Source organism: Nematolebias whitei, chromosome 4 (genome assembly GCF_014905685.2).
Source record: "Nematolebias whitei isolate Nwh7 chromosome 4, NemWhi1, whole genome shotgun sequence".
NCBI lineage: Eukaryota > Metazoa > Chordata > Actinopteri > Cyprinodontiformes > Rivulidae > Nematolebias > Nematolebias whitei.
In genome coordinates this window covers 27,747,032-27,763,817 of record NC_056501.1, presented here as the reverse complement: position 1 = coordinate 27,763,817, position 16,786 = coordinate 27,747,032, and the positions used below count along the sequence as shown (strand labels likewise).

At 41.1% G+C, this 16,786-nt stretch overlaps 1 protein-coding gene across 1 annotated transcript in view; it reads left to right on the top strand.

The window, feature by feature from the left end:
* The window catches only part of n4bp3 (NEDD4 binding protein 3), a 37,966-nt gene extending 21,528 nt beyond the window's left edge, over window positions 1-16,438 (top strand). Inside the window, exons 2-10 of the mRNA XM_037675933.1 lie at window positions 10,667-10,944; window positions 11,023-11,176; window positions 11,749-11,961; window positions 12,608-12,729; window positions 12,836-13,028; window positions 13,102-13,194; window positions 13,271-13,522; window positions 13,643-13,904; window positions 14,316-16,438. Of these exons, the coding sequence (XP_037531861.1) occupies window positions 10,700-10,944; window positions 11,023-11,176; window positions 11,749-11,961; window positions 12,608-12,729; window positions 12,836-13,028; window positions 13,102-13,194; window positions 13,271-13,522; window positions 13,643-13,904; window positions 14,316-14,668 (1,887 nt within the window). The 5' untranslated portion in view covers window positions 10,667-10,699 and the 3' untranslated portion in view covers window positions 14,669-16,438. The remainder of the gene's footprint in view (window positions 1-10,666; window positions 10,945-11,022; window positions 11,177-11,748; window positions 11,962-12,607; window positions 12,730-12,835; window positions 13,029-13,101; window positions 13,195-13,270; window positions 13,523-13,642; window positions 13,905-14,315) is intronic.
* Window positions 16,439-16,786: the final 348 nt, after the last annotated feature.

Genomic DNA, 16,786 nt, shown 5'->3' with positions numbered 1-16,786 from the left:
ATTGATTTTATATGAGGCTGTAATAATCTCCTCTCAAGTACAATTTGTACAAATATATGCATGCATGTCCAAAAAGGCAACTTGAGGTAAGTTGTATTAATGTTGGATAAGTTTTAAAGTTAGAATTAAATTCTAACTTTAAAACATGTTTTTGTTTTATCCTAGCTTTAAAGTGGATATTAAAGTGATTAATTAAAGTGATTGTTTAAAGTTATTTTATATATATATTTTTAATAAGGGGCAGATATAAGATTTTTCTTCTTTCTACACTCTTTTCATTCAATGTTTTCTTTTTGATTAATTTTTTTTAATGAATGAATAAATGAATAAAATAAAATAAAATGTTAAATGGCTTCAAAAATCTGCTAAGTTCGTGGCATAAACCAACAGACATGTTCCTGTTTTTAGTATTTTATATCACTTTATAATGTAGCTGTTTTTGTTTCTTATATATATAATTTTATTGTAATTTTCAAACAAAATGTTTTTTTATTTTCTATGATTGTTTACTGTTGTACTGATAAGTATCTCCTGGAGGGTAAACTTTATCTTGGCTGCAAGTATCAAGCTGTGAAATCCTTCGTTTTCTACAACTGATAGCGGTTGGTCATTAATTACGATGAAGTTTAGCAACTTCTCTGTAAACATTCGAGCGCTGGGGCTTCAGCGATGTGTTGTTCTTGTTCAATCCGCAGCAAGCAGTCTGATTTCAATCAGTCACTCTCAGTCTGTCCGTCCTCAGAGACGGGCAGACTGAACGCGGCTGGCTGGGGTCGAGTTGCCTGTTTCAGGTTGAGCAAGAGCAGCGCCCCGCTGAAGCCACGGAGCTCGAATGTCCAACGTAAAACTAACTTTACCGCGGTTTAATGTGGCGCTATGGCTCTGCAGACATTGTACATTGCTGTTGCTTGTTTTGTGGTGTTTCTAGTGTAAAATACTTCCACACAGCGGACATGTTTAGGTGAAAAGTTTGTTAGCTGTTAGCCACAGTGTTGCCAGGTGAGAAATGTAGGATTATCGTACTAGAGACATTAAATTATCGTATTTTGAGGGAATTATCGTACACCCGTCATAACCAAAATAACAAATCTATTGATGCACTATAGTAGTGATGGATTCGTTTCCAGACCGGCTCTGCTTCTTCTTCTTTTCTTTTATTCTTTTCCTCACTCATGGGGCAGGCGCAGCAGCCTATTCAGCTAATCATGGCCGTTGTTCTGAGGCAAACGCATACACGTCACTCGTAGGTCACATTTAGAAAAGCATCTGTTTGCGGACACAGATGCTTTCAGGATTCACAAAAAAACTCCGACAGACAGTTGCAACAGGCTGATGACAACCGATTACAACCACACATTCATGGAATGGTCAAATTATCGTATATTTGGTCTTTTTGGGGATTATTGATCGTACATCATACAGAGGGCAAAATTGTCGTACAAATACGATAATTGCCGTACACCTGGCAACACTGGTTAGCCACAGTGCTGCTAACTCAGTCCTCACGTTGTAGCTGGCTGCAAACTATGAACTGGATTTCCTGAATGTGAGGCGGGTCTTATTACTCTGGGTTCATGAGACACACCTCCGTTCAGGAAATCCATTCCATAGTTTGAAGCCATCATGCATCATGGATCGGAAATCTCTGCAGGTTGGATCTGAATTCAATACATAAGTTATGCTGGTATCAGAGGCCGATACCGAATCAGATCGGCCCCATCCTTAATTTATATATTTATATATATATATATATATATAAATAAATAAAGGCTTTATAAATCTTTCCCCACACTCTTGCAATGTTTTAAACTTTTAAACCTACATCATTTTAACAACATACGTACAGTACTGTATCTGTAGCTGCTAAATTTTACTCACCAGTTGGCAGAACAGCAGCGGCTCGGTTCCGCTCCAACTGGTTCCATTTCTGCAGACCTACCCTGCCGGTTCTGGTCAGCTCTCTGGCTCAGGGTAGTGGTGGTGGGCTCCGGAGAGAAGCCGGACTTACGGTGGCATGTCCCTGCTCAGAACCAGTTCTTGGATTCGCCAATGGGTCTGGAGGTCCGGTTCTGGTCCATTTCTGTGCAGCCCTTGAGCACCAAAGCACATTTGGGGTGAGAGGGGGACCTTCGTGTGGCCAGCGTGGGACTGGTGGTTCAATTGAGCAATGAAAAAAGTCCCGGTGGGCTCCGAAGGGAGCACCTAAACCTACGGTGGTGGGTCCCCTGCTCGGAAGTCCTCGTGGGCCAGCTACCAGCTCTCGAGTTTGACAATGGGTCTGGGGGTCCGGTTCTGCTCCAATTCCATGCAGCTCTCTGAATTCCCTGGGCACAAAAGTCACTGTAAAGGACCAAACTTTTTCGGATCAGATCAAAACTTTCTCTCTATGTATTTCAGCAGAAGGCAAGGGAGCTTCTGGGTAGGGCCCTGTTGGCTTCTGAGAGATGTAGTCCTTATGAGCGGGGATACAATGTAGGCTTACTGAACAGAAACTACAACATGGCAACGCCTGTCCGAAGTATTTTATTTTTTCATTAACTTTTTACTCTACAGTATCTCGTACTGTCCCAATCACGTGAGTAATATTAAAGTTGACAATCGTGTTGTGTACAATTTTTTCCCCTCGTGTTCAATCTTACTTTGAAAAACCGTGAAAGAGCGAGTCTGCGAAAATCGAAGTATCGAGGGACTACTGTAGACTATAATTCCATGAACATATGCCTGTTGTCTTCATCGTTGCATGCCAAAGTTTTACCATAAATAAAGCTCTTGTGCAATCTGTTAGCCCATTTAGCTTCCCGAATGACTCTCAGCTACTACCACATCAAATTTTAGATCAGTATCTGTAAAACTGAGTTGTAGGCATTTTTGGGACTTTTACTCAGTTGGAGATGTGCATCCAATGATTCCTATCTGAGAGTTTCATAAAAATCTATTCAGTGATTCATCAGATATTTTGCTAACAGACAGATTACTGAACACACAAACAAAGGGAAGAACATTATGACAGTTTTGTTGCTAAGCTATGATGTTCAAGGTTTAAAAAAGTTGACCAAATAGCTACAGCGTTTGAATAAAATGTAATTAATATAATACATTTATGTTTTCACCTTTTAGTTGTATTTTTGTGTCCAGATGAAACATATTTTGAGGAAAGCTACAGTACAGCACATAAAAGCATTGGGTAGAAAAAAACATCTGTAATAATCGCACAAATTTCAAAATAAAAGCTCATCACTGCTTTGAACCACTTTTTAATTAAATGTTATTTGTTCAAGGCTGGCATGCTTTGATCTTTGAGTGTGTGTGTGTGTGTGTGGGGGGGGGGGGGGGGAATTTAAGGAGGTGTGTTGTGTTTCAAGGCCCCTTGGCCAGTCTGGGTCGGGCCATAAATCTTCCCAGTTCACTCAGGTCCATAAACCAGAAGCAGGAGGCCATTATGGAAAACAACTGGATGCAGGATTTCAGGAGTCTCACAGGATTTGTGGTCACAGCGGCCTAAATGAACGTTTGCCCAAAACGAACAGCTTTGTTCCTATCACCTTTACGCTGCCCCTCCTCCCCCGCTTCCTGTCAGACATCGATTGGCTTCTTGTGTGTTTTGTTGAAGCAACAGACAAACTTAGCAAAGAAACGCATCTAAAAATACTGTCTGACCTTGACTGGTAGCCATTAGTCTCTGCGCACTCATTATTTATTTATACAGAATAAAACCCGTTCATTCATACCATCGGAGCACAAACTGCCCCCGTTTACTTTCATGATTTCTTACTTGAACAAAAAAGATACACACATATTTATTAACTGGGCACTACCAGAGTAAAACCCTTGTTTCCTAAGTGTTATATTCGTCTTCATTGATCACCAGGCCTCTTTTCTGAGCATGAGGTATTATTCCAGCTTATTAGGAGCCAGATGCTTTAGTGGAAAGTTTCATATCGGGGGAGATAGCAGTTCATGAATATAAACATGAGCATCTTGGGCAGCTTTGATCTGGGCCTGGCTGAGAGCCCTGAATGGAGTGGGCTGGAGTTGTTGCTGCCTCACTCTCCCTGCCTATTTTAACCATTTACATAATTGCTCTAACTGTCCAGGCCAGCAGTGCAGGATGCTTGATGGTACTAGAAGCAAGAGGAGGTATACCAGAGTGGTACTGTGCTGGTCTGTACTCCAAGATTTGTGCATGCGAGCGAGGCAGGAAAAAGTTTTAAGGAAGTTATTGTGTTGTTAGTTTATGCATTCATTCAACCTTTATTTATACAGGTTAGTCCCATTGAGCCTTGGAGACTCATTTACAAGAGGGACCTGAACCAGTTTTTGTTGACTGAGCAAATACAAGCTGCCGGATCGTCCAGTTGTTGCTCAAGCTGAGGCTGGTTTAGATTGTGAATGCAGAGAGAAACCATCAGAAGAGTCCTTGACCCCCTGAAGAAGTCAGGCCTACAGATTATGTATCCTTTCAGTTTCTCTTGCAAGCACTTTTAATTCTTACTGCATTAAAGGTGACCGAGATGGGGTAGAGGCAGGGCAGCCAACTCGGGACCCGCAAGACCCAGGTTTGATCCCCAGTCATTGCACATCTCGTGGTGTCACTGAGCAGGACGCCTTATCCCCAATTGGTCCCCGAGCTGTTTCAATAGCTGCACACTGCTCCACCTGGGGGTGGATGGGTTAAATGCAGAGAGCCAATTTCACCATTCTATGCAAACATACAATGATGACAACACATATACATGTTATTATTATAAATTGAAATTTGCTTTACTGGGGAACAAAATTAGATATTTTATTGCAGAAGACAGTCCATCCAGGAAGTTGTGATGATGCAAATCCAACTACCACCACAAGTTCACTTACCAGTAATCGCTGCAGATTTTGCTCAGATTTGCAATTTGGACCACAACATTTCTGCAAATTTGACCAATCATCCTCACCCCTGCTCAGGTTCACTTCCTGGAAAACAAGCCAGCATGATGTAAACAGAGAAAACAGAAAAAACCCACACATGCACGAGGAGACCATGAAACTCCATCCAGGAAGGTGTTGAATGATCCAAACCTGCAATCTCCTCACTGAGAGGCAATGGCTCTAACCGCTGTACTACCATGTCACCTATTTCCTGAAACTATACATTAAAAATTCATCCATCCATCAATTATCTTTACCCACTTCTTCCTTTTCGGGTCACGAGGGTCACTGGTGCCCATGTCCAGCAATCACTGTGCAAGAGGTGAGGTACATCCTGGACAGGTCTCCAGTCCATCACAGGGACACATAGAGACAAATGAGACAAACAACCATTCACTTTCTCACTCACACCCAGAGACAATTTAGAGATACCAATCAGACTAACATGCACGTTTTTGGTCTGTGGGAGGAAACTGGAGTATCCGGAGAAAACCCACACTTGCATGGAAAGAACATACAAACTCCACCCAGAAAGGTCCAGAGCCGGGAATCGATCCAATGACCTTCTCGCTGAGAGACGGTAGCTCTGCCACCTGAGCCATTGTGCCACCATTTCTCAAACAAGTTAATCTAAATGTAAAAATCTGGTCCAATGAGCAATATGCTTCAAAGAGTGATAGGCCTTTAATTAATATATACTCTTTCTGTTTGAGTTTAGCACTTTGGTGACAGCTGTTGTTTTAAATGTGCTTGATAAATCAAATTGACTTGACTTTTTCATTCTAACTGTCTGAGTCCCCCACTTGAAGCCCACCCTCCTGTTGGTTGTGTTTTGTTGATTTTCAGAAGAGAGGGACTGGAGTACCAGTTTTTGGACACCCAGATAAACCATTGCAATAGTCCAGTCTAGACGTGGCAAATGTATGAACCAGTTTGTTGCATCATTTTTAGAGAAGATATTTCTAATTTTAGCGATATTACGCAGGTGGAAGAAGGCAGTTCTAGTAATGTTTTTAATGTGGGGGATAAAAGACATGTCCTGATCAAAAATAACACCAATATTTTTAACATTAGAACTGGAGGCCAGATTAATGCCATCTAAGGAGGGAGAAAGACTGAAAATTTAAATCTTAAGGTGCTCAGGTCCAAAAACCAAAACTTCAGTTTTGCCTGAGTTTAAAAGCAGAGAATTAAGGATCATCAGGGTTTTTATGTCTTTGAGAGATGCTTGTAGTCTAAGCAGCTGATTGGATTAATTGGGTTTCATGGACAAATATAACTGTGTATCATCAGCATAACAATGAAAATTTATGCTGTTTAATAACTTTACCTAAAGGAAGCATGTACAAGGTAAAGAGTATTTGTCCGAGCACTGAACCTTGAGGAACTCCATTACTAACTTTGGTGTATTAAGAAAATTCATTATTTACATTTAAAAACTGGAATCTATCAGATAACTATCATTTAAACCATTTTAGAGCTGTTTCTGTAATCCAAATATCATATTCAAGTCTCTGTAGTAAAATATTGTGATCAACTGTATCAAATGCAGCACTGAGGGCTAACAGGACCAGTATAGACACAAGTCCATTGTCTGAGGCCATGAGAATATCATTAGTGACTTTTACTAGTGCTGTTTCTGTGCTATGATGAGCTCTAACGCCTGACTGAAACTCTTCAAACAGATAGATGATCACATAAGTGACCTGCAACTATTTCCTCTAGAATTTTTGAGATGAAAGTTAGATTAAGTTAAGTGTTCACTGAGCACTTTTCGACTGCAAAACGTGCAAAATAAAAAGTATCACAAGAAACCACATCAGACGGCTGCATCCAGATACGTTTCAAGGGCTGAAAGAAATAAAGGGACATCCTATCTATTACACTTCTTTAAAGGAACAGTTCAAAGCTTCTGAAAAGACTTTTGAGAAAAGATTATTTTACCTGCTGAGGACAGTTCAACCTCAGTTTTAACAAAACAAGTTTACTTCTGACCCAACTGACAAACTTCACAGCTACAAAACTTCTGGCATTATTTAAGGAAGACAGGAATCCACACCAGAGTAACTGTTAGTTTGACTTGGTTCAGATGAATTCAACCTGATAATCCAAACTAAGATTAGAGTCAATATTAAGCACTGATAACTCCATGGACCACTTCAGAAAGCCAAAGCAGACTTTGTTTTCACAGGGAAGGAAAATATAATCAGTGGCCTGCAGGAAGCAGCTTCTAGCTGCTTCTATCCCTTAATGCCCCTAACAAAGTTTCAAAGAAGGCTGTGATAGCTCGGTGGTTAGTGCTGCTGTCTTGTAATCCTGAGGCTGCAGGTTCGAACCCATTGTATCAGTAAGAGCATCCGGTGTAAAACAAACTGCGAAATCTGTAGAGTGTGTTCATGGTGGAGGGGCTGAAACAAGTGACCCCTCCTCTCTGGTCTACAGCTCAGCTGGCTCTGGTCCTGGTTGTAGATGAGGTATGCACATGTTTTATGATCTCTGGAATGTTTTATGACTTCAGGGATGTGTTTATGTGCAGGAACAGAGCGGGTCAAAAGGGTGAAATCAATAGTGCACCTTAATGAGGTTGTCTGAAAAGAAGGGAAGGAGAGAGGCCGTGTGGGTGAACGACGGCGAAGAGGGGTGATGCAAAGAAAAGATGAAGAGGCTCTTCGGGATCTTTGGTGGGTGTTTGAACGGCTTTGCAGCTGGTTTAGTTTGATTAAAAAAATAGTAAAAAAAAAAAATCTTTGCTCATTTATAAAAAGTAGACAATTATAAAACTTCCCATCACTCAAACAGATTTCAGTTTTGTTGAAATTAAATTTAAGCAATGCCAGACTACTTGTGTAATCTACCACAGATATATTTTTCCTTTAATCTAAGTAATTTGCATGAAAACGTCTATTATGTGCAGAGTTTGCTTTCCTTCTAGTAAAACAAGTTGTAATAACAGGTGGATCAGAAGTTTGTAAGCTGCTCAGGTGGCAGCTCGAGGTGGCCTTACGTTACTCTTCAGATTTGCCTTTGGGAAACAATTGTTTGGTAAAGGATGATTTGACGTCCTGCCTGTTTGCACAAAGTCACTTTGCATTCCTTGCTCTCCATTTGCATGAAGGTCTGGTTGTGTTTGTTTGTTATGTGGTGCGGTGAGAAGCTGAGTTGTTCTGTGAGCAGCTGATGAAACGTGTCGACTCACCTTTGTCCTCCAGGCATTATCATCCACACATAAAGGACTAAAAGATGGAGTGGTGTTTTCAGTGAGGGAGGTAAAGATTCCTGCTTTTCTTTCATTGTAAGAGTTGTTTTCAACTATCAGATGATGGTCATAAAATCTGTCAGGTTCATCTGGGATCAGTATCATCAGTAGACTGATCCTTCAAACTTCCCTTTAGATTTATGAGCCTTTAAAACAAATGGAAACACGTTACCTTACATCACCTTGTTACCATGACAACAGGGAGCATCAGTGTGACTAAACACAACCACCCCGAGGTGCTTGCATGGCTGAGGAGTTTTTAGGAAAGGTATAGTTTGAAAACTTCCAAGCTAAGATTGTTAGTTTTGTTTAAGTAGAGAATACAAACTAAAGAAAGTTCTTTAAAAACAGTACTTATCAGTTTATCTTCTAGGTTGTTTTCAGAGTTTTGTTTTTTTTAAGTTCACAGATGTATTAGAAAATTTATATCAGGTTACAAAACATAACTATTAACTTGTTATGTATTTTATTAACATATTTTCTTGTGATCATTCTTAAAAACGTATTAATTGCATGATTTGGATTGGATTATCGTCTGTAATAAAGAACAAATTACGTCCACAACAAAGAACTGGTGGGTCCCGGTCAAAGTGGGTCATGAACCTGTTCTCGGAGGGTCACTGGTCTTTCTTTGCTAGAGAGAAAAAAAAATGAAAGTTGAGTAAAAAAATATTCATGGTTCTGATTATTGTGACTATACTGTATTATTGATCTTGGTGAATGACTGAATAAGTGACTGAAACGTTTTAAGCTCTATATTTTGAGTGTTTTTGAAAACCCTTTTCTAGTTGGGTGTTTGTGTCGAGGATATTAAAAAAAGCCGAAGTTATGAAAGTAACTATTTTATTTAAACTATATTTATTAACCTTTATTTAACCAGACAAATCCCACTGAGATCACTGATCTCTTTTGTAAGGGAGGCCTGAAGGCAGCCTAACGTGCATGTTTTTGGTCTGTGGGAGGAAACCGGAGTACCGGGAGAAAACCCACGCAAGCACGAGAAGAACATGCAAACTCCACACAGAAAGACCCCAGGTCCAACCGGGGATTGAACCCATGACCCTCTTGCTGTGAGACAACAGTGCTAACCACTGAGCATATGGAGCTAAGAGGACATAAAAGTCTATATTTCTCTCTCTAGCATCACCTCTTGCTGGTGGTTTTGGTTTATAATAATTTTTATGTTACTATAATATTCTATTCTATCTCAGGTTGAAACCATCTTTCCATCCAACAACTTCGAGAAGTTGAAACATGTCCTACATCTGGGTCGCTGCTTGTCATTAAGGGCTGATAATGGGTCCCGAAGTCAGATCAGTTGAGACCCACAATGATCTCAAGGACATGAAATTCACAAACTTCTTTTTATTGTCACTCAAGTATGAAAATACAAGTTTCGTTATTGTTAATAATCTATACTAATAAATCAGTTTGGAGCTAAATACGTTAAACTAAAGAACAGATTAGAACTCAGAAAGAGCTGACCTATTATTATTATTGTTATTAGGATCTTATTAATGATTGTAATGTTCTGTTACATAACAAAATAACATATTTGTTAGGAGTTGTCAAAAGTTTTTTTTTAAAAACTGTTCTTATTGTATTATTGTGTAAATGTTCATAAATCATTCACGCTCTTGCTCCTTTTATCTGGCACGTAACTCGTTCAACAATTTTTGCTCTATTTCAAAAATTCATGTATGAAAATGTTCGGCTCATTCAGGACACTTCAGCTTGGACTTTTGGTGTTCGGGCAATTTAAGCTTTTTCAAATACAGTATTTAGCTTTTTCAGCCATGGTTTTTCTAATTGAAAATGAATGGCCCTCTCTTCACCTCCTTCAAACCCTTTGAGCTGTTTAAATCCTTTTAATGCCTAGCTCCGTTTTTGTTCTGGTTCAGCTCCTTTCAGCTTCTTTATGCTCATTCCAGCTTTTCTTGTTTGTTTGTTTGCTCTTTTTAAAGCTATTTTCTGCTAATTTAATCTTTTATGCACCTTTCTAGCTTCTTTCTGCTAAATGTATGCTTTTGTTAAGCATTCTATGTTTTAGGTCTATTTCTGTTTCAGCAAAAATCATTCAGCAATAAACATTCACTCTGCATTTGTGCAAGAAATGTAATTTTTCTATTTAAATTCCTTAATTAAATGACAACCATAGTGGGTTTTCTTCAACCGATGACCTTTTCTTTGTTTTTGAACCATAACCACAATAGTTTATTATTTATATCCTTTGCAATCTACTAGATTAAAAAAAATGACTAAAAAAACACAACAGCAATGCTTTTTTAAAAAGAAATCAATATATTGATTTAAGACATTTGGACAAGTGCTTACAGGCTGTGGTACAGCAGAAACAGCACAGGGCTCTAAATCTGTTAGGCTCCACATCAGAGTTTGAGAAATTAAAGCTTTACTGTAGCTCACTAAGTTTATACAAATATATTTAAAGCAAGCTCTGATCTCTGCCATCTGCTCATTCTTTTCCCACTTATATTTTTTCAGATCCCTTCACCACCTCGGAGCGGCCTGTGATCAATGGCAGCCTCCGTCCAGACTCTTCCTCTGACTCGCGGGCCCAGCCAGAACTTCCGCTGTTTCCCAGCCTCTCCTCTTTCTTCACATTGCGGCATGGGCAGTGTAGGCAGTCTGGTGGAGAGGCCAGATGTGTCTCCGACTAAAGGCAACCGTGCCGTGCCCCAGGTGAGACCCAAACAGACCAACGGCCTCCTGAAGAAAGGCCTGACCCAAAGAGAGATACTGAACTACCTCAACATCACCAGGTGGGAAGAGCCACAGAGAGGCTGGTGTTTGTAGAACATCTCACCAGACGTCTTCTGACCTCCTGTGCTCCCAAACAGAAAAGTGCCAAAAGGAGGGTCGAGTGCTGACGGCAAGAGGGACGTCATCGTTGGCCAAGAGGAGGACGACGTTTACGCCAAAATCTACGCTAAAAATGGCACTGAAGTCGACCTGACTAAAAACTCACTGCCGAGTGGGGGGAAGTACGAAAAGGTACGTTTATCATCACTTTCTATTAAATTGTTTTTCCTCTAGAGCCAAATGTGTACGAATAAAATAAATCTCCTAAAATATGCTTTATCACCAGTGATTTAGATCAAATAAAACTTTATCAAGCAGAAGTTCTCATTCATGGACGGATGCAGATGAATGAGCTCTCATTGTGTTCCTGTTATTAAATGATCTACAACCACTGAAAAGCTGATAGGGCTGTGCACAAATGATTGGTATCACATTCATACAGCTCCATATGCACGATGCAACCCCCCTACAGGCTGTTAGCAGCATAAATCAGCCTCAGCTCTTCCAGCTCACCACCACAGATTGGGATTCTGTCACTCGCCATGCTCTAAATTTATTGCAGCGATCAAGAATCAGCTGTTTCCTGCTTGAATTCATCAACACTGGAAATACAGACGGGGTAGTAGCATCGATTTAATAGCAACTTTGTGATTCATGTTGTGTAACCCGGCCTTTATTGTTGTGAGTGACACCTTTCTCTCCACACCTTCCATTCTGGGATTAACAACCGTAAACCATGTCGGGCCTCGGTGCTTCTGTTTTAGATCCGTTTCAGGTCTTCTGCCTTCAAGCTCGTCACCCCTAAAAACTTCAGCTCCATGCAGAACCTCTATCCGTCTTCCAAGTCGGAGGATATGGATCGCAGTCTTTCCAACGGACTGCACAGAGCGTACGGCCACGTCCCCAAAACGCTCTCCACCTCGTCGTCTTCTTCCTCTCCCTCCCGTCATGGAGGACCAACGCCCGGGGCAAACCAGGTATCACAACACGGGATTGTGACTTTCAGAGCTTGACATATTTTAAACTGCGCTCGACTAGTTATTAACTACACGTTTTGAATCCACTCCTCGGTGGGGTGTTTAAATTTTGGGATAGTGTTTTATACCTGACTGGTCTACTATGTTCCTTGGTCTTCATGATGCTGTTTGATCAATCATGTTCTTTAACAAACTTCTTAGGCCTTCACAGAACAACTGCTTTTTACTGGATAGGCAGACTCCATTTATTAATTAGACGACTTCTGAAGGTAATTTGTTGCAAAGGTGCACCACATTTTTTAGATTATTATTTTATTTTTAAATAAATTTGAAAAGTGTGCATGACTTTTTATCCACTCCACAAATTTTCATTCCTTTTAGTGTGTTTTTCTCAGTAAATACTCTGAAGTTTGTGGTTGTAAGTTTAAAAAATGTGGGAAAGTTAAAAGAATGTGCAAACGTCTTCAAAGCTCTGTAAACCTGACGGGAAGTTGAGCCTGGCAAATTAGATCCAGTGATTTCCTGCGTAAATTAAATATTCCAGTAACTTCTGCACCGACTTTTTGTTGAATTTCAGCTTGTTCTTCTTCAAGGTTAAAGTTAGCCTCCTCTCCACCTGAGTAGCTGTGTACTTATGTCTGTGCAGGCCCTCCCATCGGCACGTGTAATGAGCCAGGAGGATGATAACCTGTCGGACTCGGGCCATAACTCCATGAGCAGCCTGCCGCCGTACCGCCCTCCCTTCCGCCCACATCTGGCTCACATCAGGTCTGGTCTCAACTGCTCTTTATGATCAGTGCTGCTATAAGGGTGTTTTTTTTCTAACAACATTGTTAAACTAGAAGAGACTTTTTATTGCTTGATTTCACTCTAGTGCATCGATGGGCCAGATCAACACCATCGGCTCTCTGGACCGAAAGTCTCAGACCCTGAAGGCCGTGGGCTCAGGAGGCGTGGCCATAGGGGAGATGGCGTGTCGAAGCATGGCCACTCTGAGCCGCCTGACTCCATACGGAGAGGCTCCACCTCCTTACGAATGGACGCTGTCCCTCTCTGTGGAGGACGTGGTGAGTGTCAGATGAACGGATGAACAGATGGGATGGCGAGCAGGTCAGCAGGTCATTTTTCGATTTGTTCCAGGTGAGGGATCTGGAGGAGCGCCTGGTGGAGAAGGAGCATGAACTGAACCAGATGAAGCGGAACCTGGACGAGAGCGAGGGCGCCATCGCTCAGGTGAATCTCCGTTCCCCGCTGTCAGTCTGCACGTCCCTCTCTGTTGAAGTCTCACCCTTTACCTGTTCCCGTGCAGGTGTTCGAAGGGAAACAGCGTCTGTGGGAGAAGGAGGTGGAGGAGCTGAAGTGCCTGTATGCTGCGAAGCTGCGCCAGGTCACCCAGCATGCTCAGCGCTCGCAGCGCAGCTTCCAGCTGCAGCTGTTTAAGGCCGAGCAGGAGAAGAATCGACTGCAGGAGGAGCTCGACGGCCTGAAGAGGGAAATGAGCCGAGAGGCTTCAGCCATGCCAAAAGTAACGAGTCCCACTCTGGAGGAGACGCAGTGGGAGGTGAGGCCTTCAGTCGTGAAAAAACAAGATAACTCAGTTTCCTTCTTGTTTTTCCTGTTCAGAGTGTGAAAATAGTCCCACGGAGTGAGAATAGTCCAAAAAATATTGTTTCTGTCCCAGGTTTGTCAGAAATCAGGGGAGATCTCGTTGCTGAAGCAGCAGCTGAGAGACTCCCAGGCAGAGGTGACCCAGAAGCTGAGCGAGATCTTCAAGCTGAAGACGCAGCTCAGAGAAACCAGAGCGGCGCTGCGCAGCCGAGACTCTCAGATCGATGCTCTACAGCTCATGCTGCAGGGGACACAGCGTGAAAGGTTCTCCTCTCCAGGTCCACGTGAGAACGGAAAAGAAGCCGAAGAGAATCCATCGACTGGAGGAGTAACAGGTATCTGGGCTCTTGTCAGTTGGTCAAAGCCAGTGTCTTTCGTTACGTTTCCTCCTAGAGCTGCTCTAGACCAGTGGGTTCACAAACGTTTCAGCTTCCGACCAACAAAAGGAACTCATGACTGTATTGCTGGTTAAAATACAAACACAGCTTGATAAAAGAGCCTTGTTAAACATTTTTAATCCAATCATGACTGCTGTTTTGTCTCCTTTGTAACATGGGAGATTAAATGTTCTTTGTGTAATTGTTTCTAAAGTAGATATCGTTTTTTTAAGACATTGCCGAAACCATCCCCACTTGGTGATTCACCACCCACATCAGGGTCCCAATAACTAGATCAAAATGGAAAGGCTTCTTGTCCACCTGTACTCTAGACTGCAGCTAAATCTATTAAAACTGTTTTCCTTGCAGGAGGCTCCACAGAGGAGCGTCTGCGTGCGGAGCTGCTCCTGGAGCGACGACAGAGCGAAGCCCAGGCCTCGGCTTTCGAGGAGGAGCGGCACACGTGGCAGATGGAGAAGGACAAGGTCATCCGCTACCAGAAGGAGCTGCAGGCCAGCTACTTGGAGATGTACCACCGCAACGAGGCGCTGGAGAGGGAGCTGCATCAGCTGAGGGCAGGCAAAGGAGAGGGAGGGGGCGGAGATGGGATGCTGGAAAGGGACACACCTGAGCTGAAGGCTGTGAGAGCAGGTGAAGACCTCGAGGACACGCCTTCATCAATGCTGCCGTGGATAGAGAGGATCGAATCATCAGAAATTTGAATGAGACACTTGTTTGCAATGCAAACCTCTCCCCACTAAATGGAAGAGCTACTGTATACGGAAGAGTATTTCAGACAGGAAAAGACTAAATAAACCTTATAAATCTCTAAATTGCAAAGTGGTAAATATATGAAATAAAAATATGAATACACAGAATAAAAAGTTTACTTTGGCAAAAATATTGGAAAAACAATCGATGCCAGTCATATCTGTATTTTTTTAACCACTTCTGATAGTGTGTGATCTTTTCTTGACAAGAAAAACATGCAACAGTTTATCCAAACTACAACTTATCTTTGATAATTCAAAGCCAATTAAAAAAGGAAAAGACCAAAAGCTTAATGTACAGTTAGAAGTAAGAAGCATTAAATGTTAAAAAGTTCCTTTTATTCATTTTTTTTCTTCTCCTAGTAGTAAATGCTTCCATAATCTGCTCTCTAATCTCTTGTTCACTTCTGTTGGATTTATGAAGCCCCCATCCTGTACAGACCGGACGTACAGGACCCTCCTGACCACCGCCGAGTCCATCTCAATTCCACCTTTGCAGAAGAACATAAAATTTTGTAAAATAACCACCTAAACTGCCCTACTGAAATCTTCTGTACACAAACTGATGACTGCAAATGTTTTCTCTATTTGGACTGATGTCACGTCCTCACCGTAACCAAAGCATTTAAATGCATTTAGTGGTGTCCAAGAACAACCTGGAAACTGTTCGTCTGCAGAAAGAAGAACACGGAGGTTTCAGCTGAGCCCGTCAACATGTAAACATAAATATGAACAATAATTGCTGTGTATTGCCTCTGTACACGATGCTACATCTTTCACTGAGAGAACTGTGTGTACTTAAAGCAATAGTTCAGTTCTTTTGGAGCTGGGGTTCTATAGAATAGTTATGAACAATAAATATCTTACCTGTTGTAGATGGAGCTTTGAACAACCTTAGTTCAACAGTTTAAATCTAACCAGACTGACAAGCGAACAGATGTCTTTAAACCATCATAAGTGAACACTTTTACATGTCTGTACATTTTAAATTATGCAGTAATGTTCATAAAATCTGTGGTTGTCCAAAGTGCAGATAGTCTTTCCAGAGCAGCCTGGGAGTATGAGAATAACTCTATAATTCATGAGGTTTTAAATTAGTTTCAAACTACATAGTTCATCTGGCAGAAACACTAATATGTGTTGGAAATGTTACAGCTAGCTGAATGTTGCTGCTACGGCAAATAACCTGTGAATTTTAACTAAATATTTTTGCTACGCAGAATAAATTGTAACATAGCCTTTGCGTGAACCAATTTAAAATTTGGGATATAAATATCTGAGAAAACAAAAGCTGTCTCTAACATGCTCAGACTACCGTTAGCTTGTCAGTTTGGTCAAAGAGCCATCTGCAACAGGTAAAACACTGATTGCTCATAACCTTTCCACTTCAAAAGAGCTGAATTCACCCCTTTACTGGAAGTGTCAACTTTTCCCACTCGTCACGTCTTCTTTAGACAAGATCCTCATATATTGTACAAAAGTTTTATTCTATTGAGCTTTTGAGGTTGTATTTCACATCTGTGTACTTCCACGTATTTTAAATCCCAATGAAAGTGATCAGTAGCTGCAAATGATTCCTGCTTACTGGTGCAGTTTGATGCAAAAAGTGGTTGCATGACGTGGGTGGAAAACCACTTAATGTATTGATTAACATGTGAGCGTTTAAACAGCTCTCCCTGCATATCTTTGAACAGACCGACCGATTGAAATAAAAAAAACATGTACAGCGTAAGCTCTGTCTTTTTATCATCCATGGTGTCTGGTAGGAGTATATTCATTCAATCTTTACAGGTGCTGGTCATAAAATTAGAACATCATGAAAAAGTTAATTTGTTTCAGTAATTCCATTCAAAAAGTGAAACTTGTATATCTATTCATTACACTCAGACTGATCAAATGTTTATTTTATTATTTTAATGTTGATGATTATAACTGACATCTAATGAAAAACCCAAATTGAGTATCTCAAAAAATTAGAATATTGTGAAAAGGTTCAGTTCTGAAGACGCCTGGTGCCACACTCTAATCAGCTAAATAACTCAAAACACCTGCAAAGGCCTTTAAATGGTC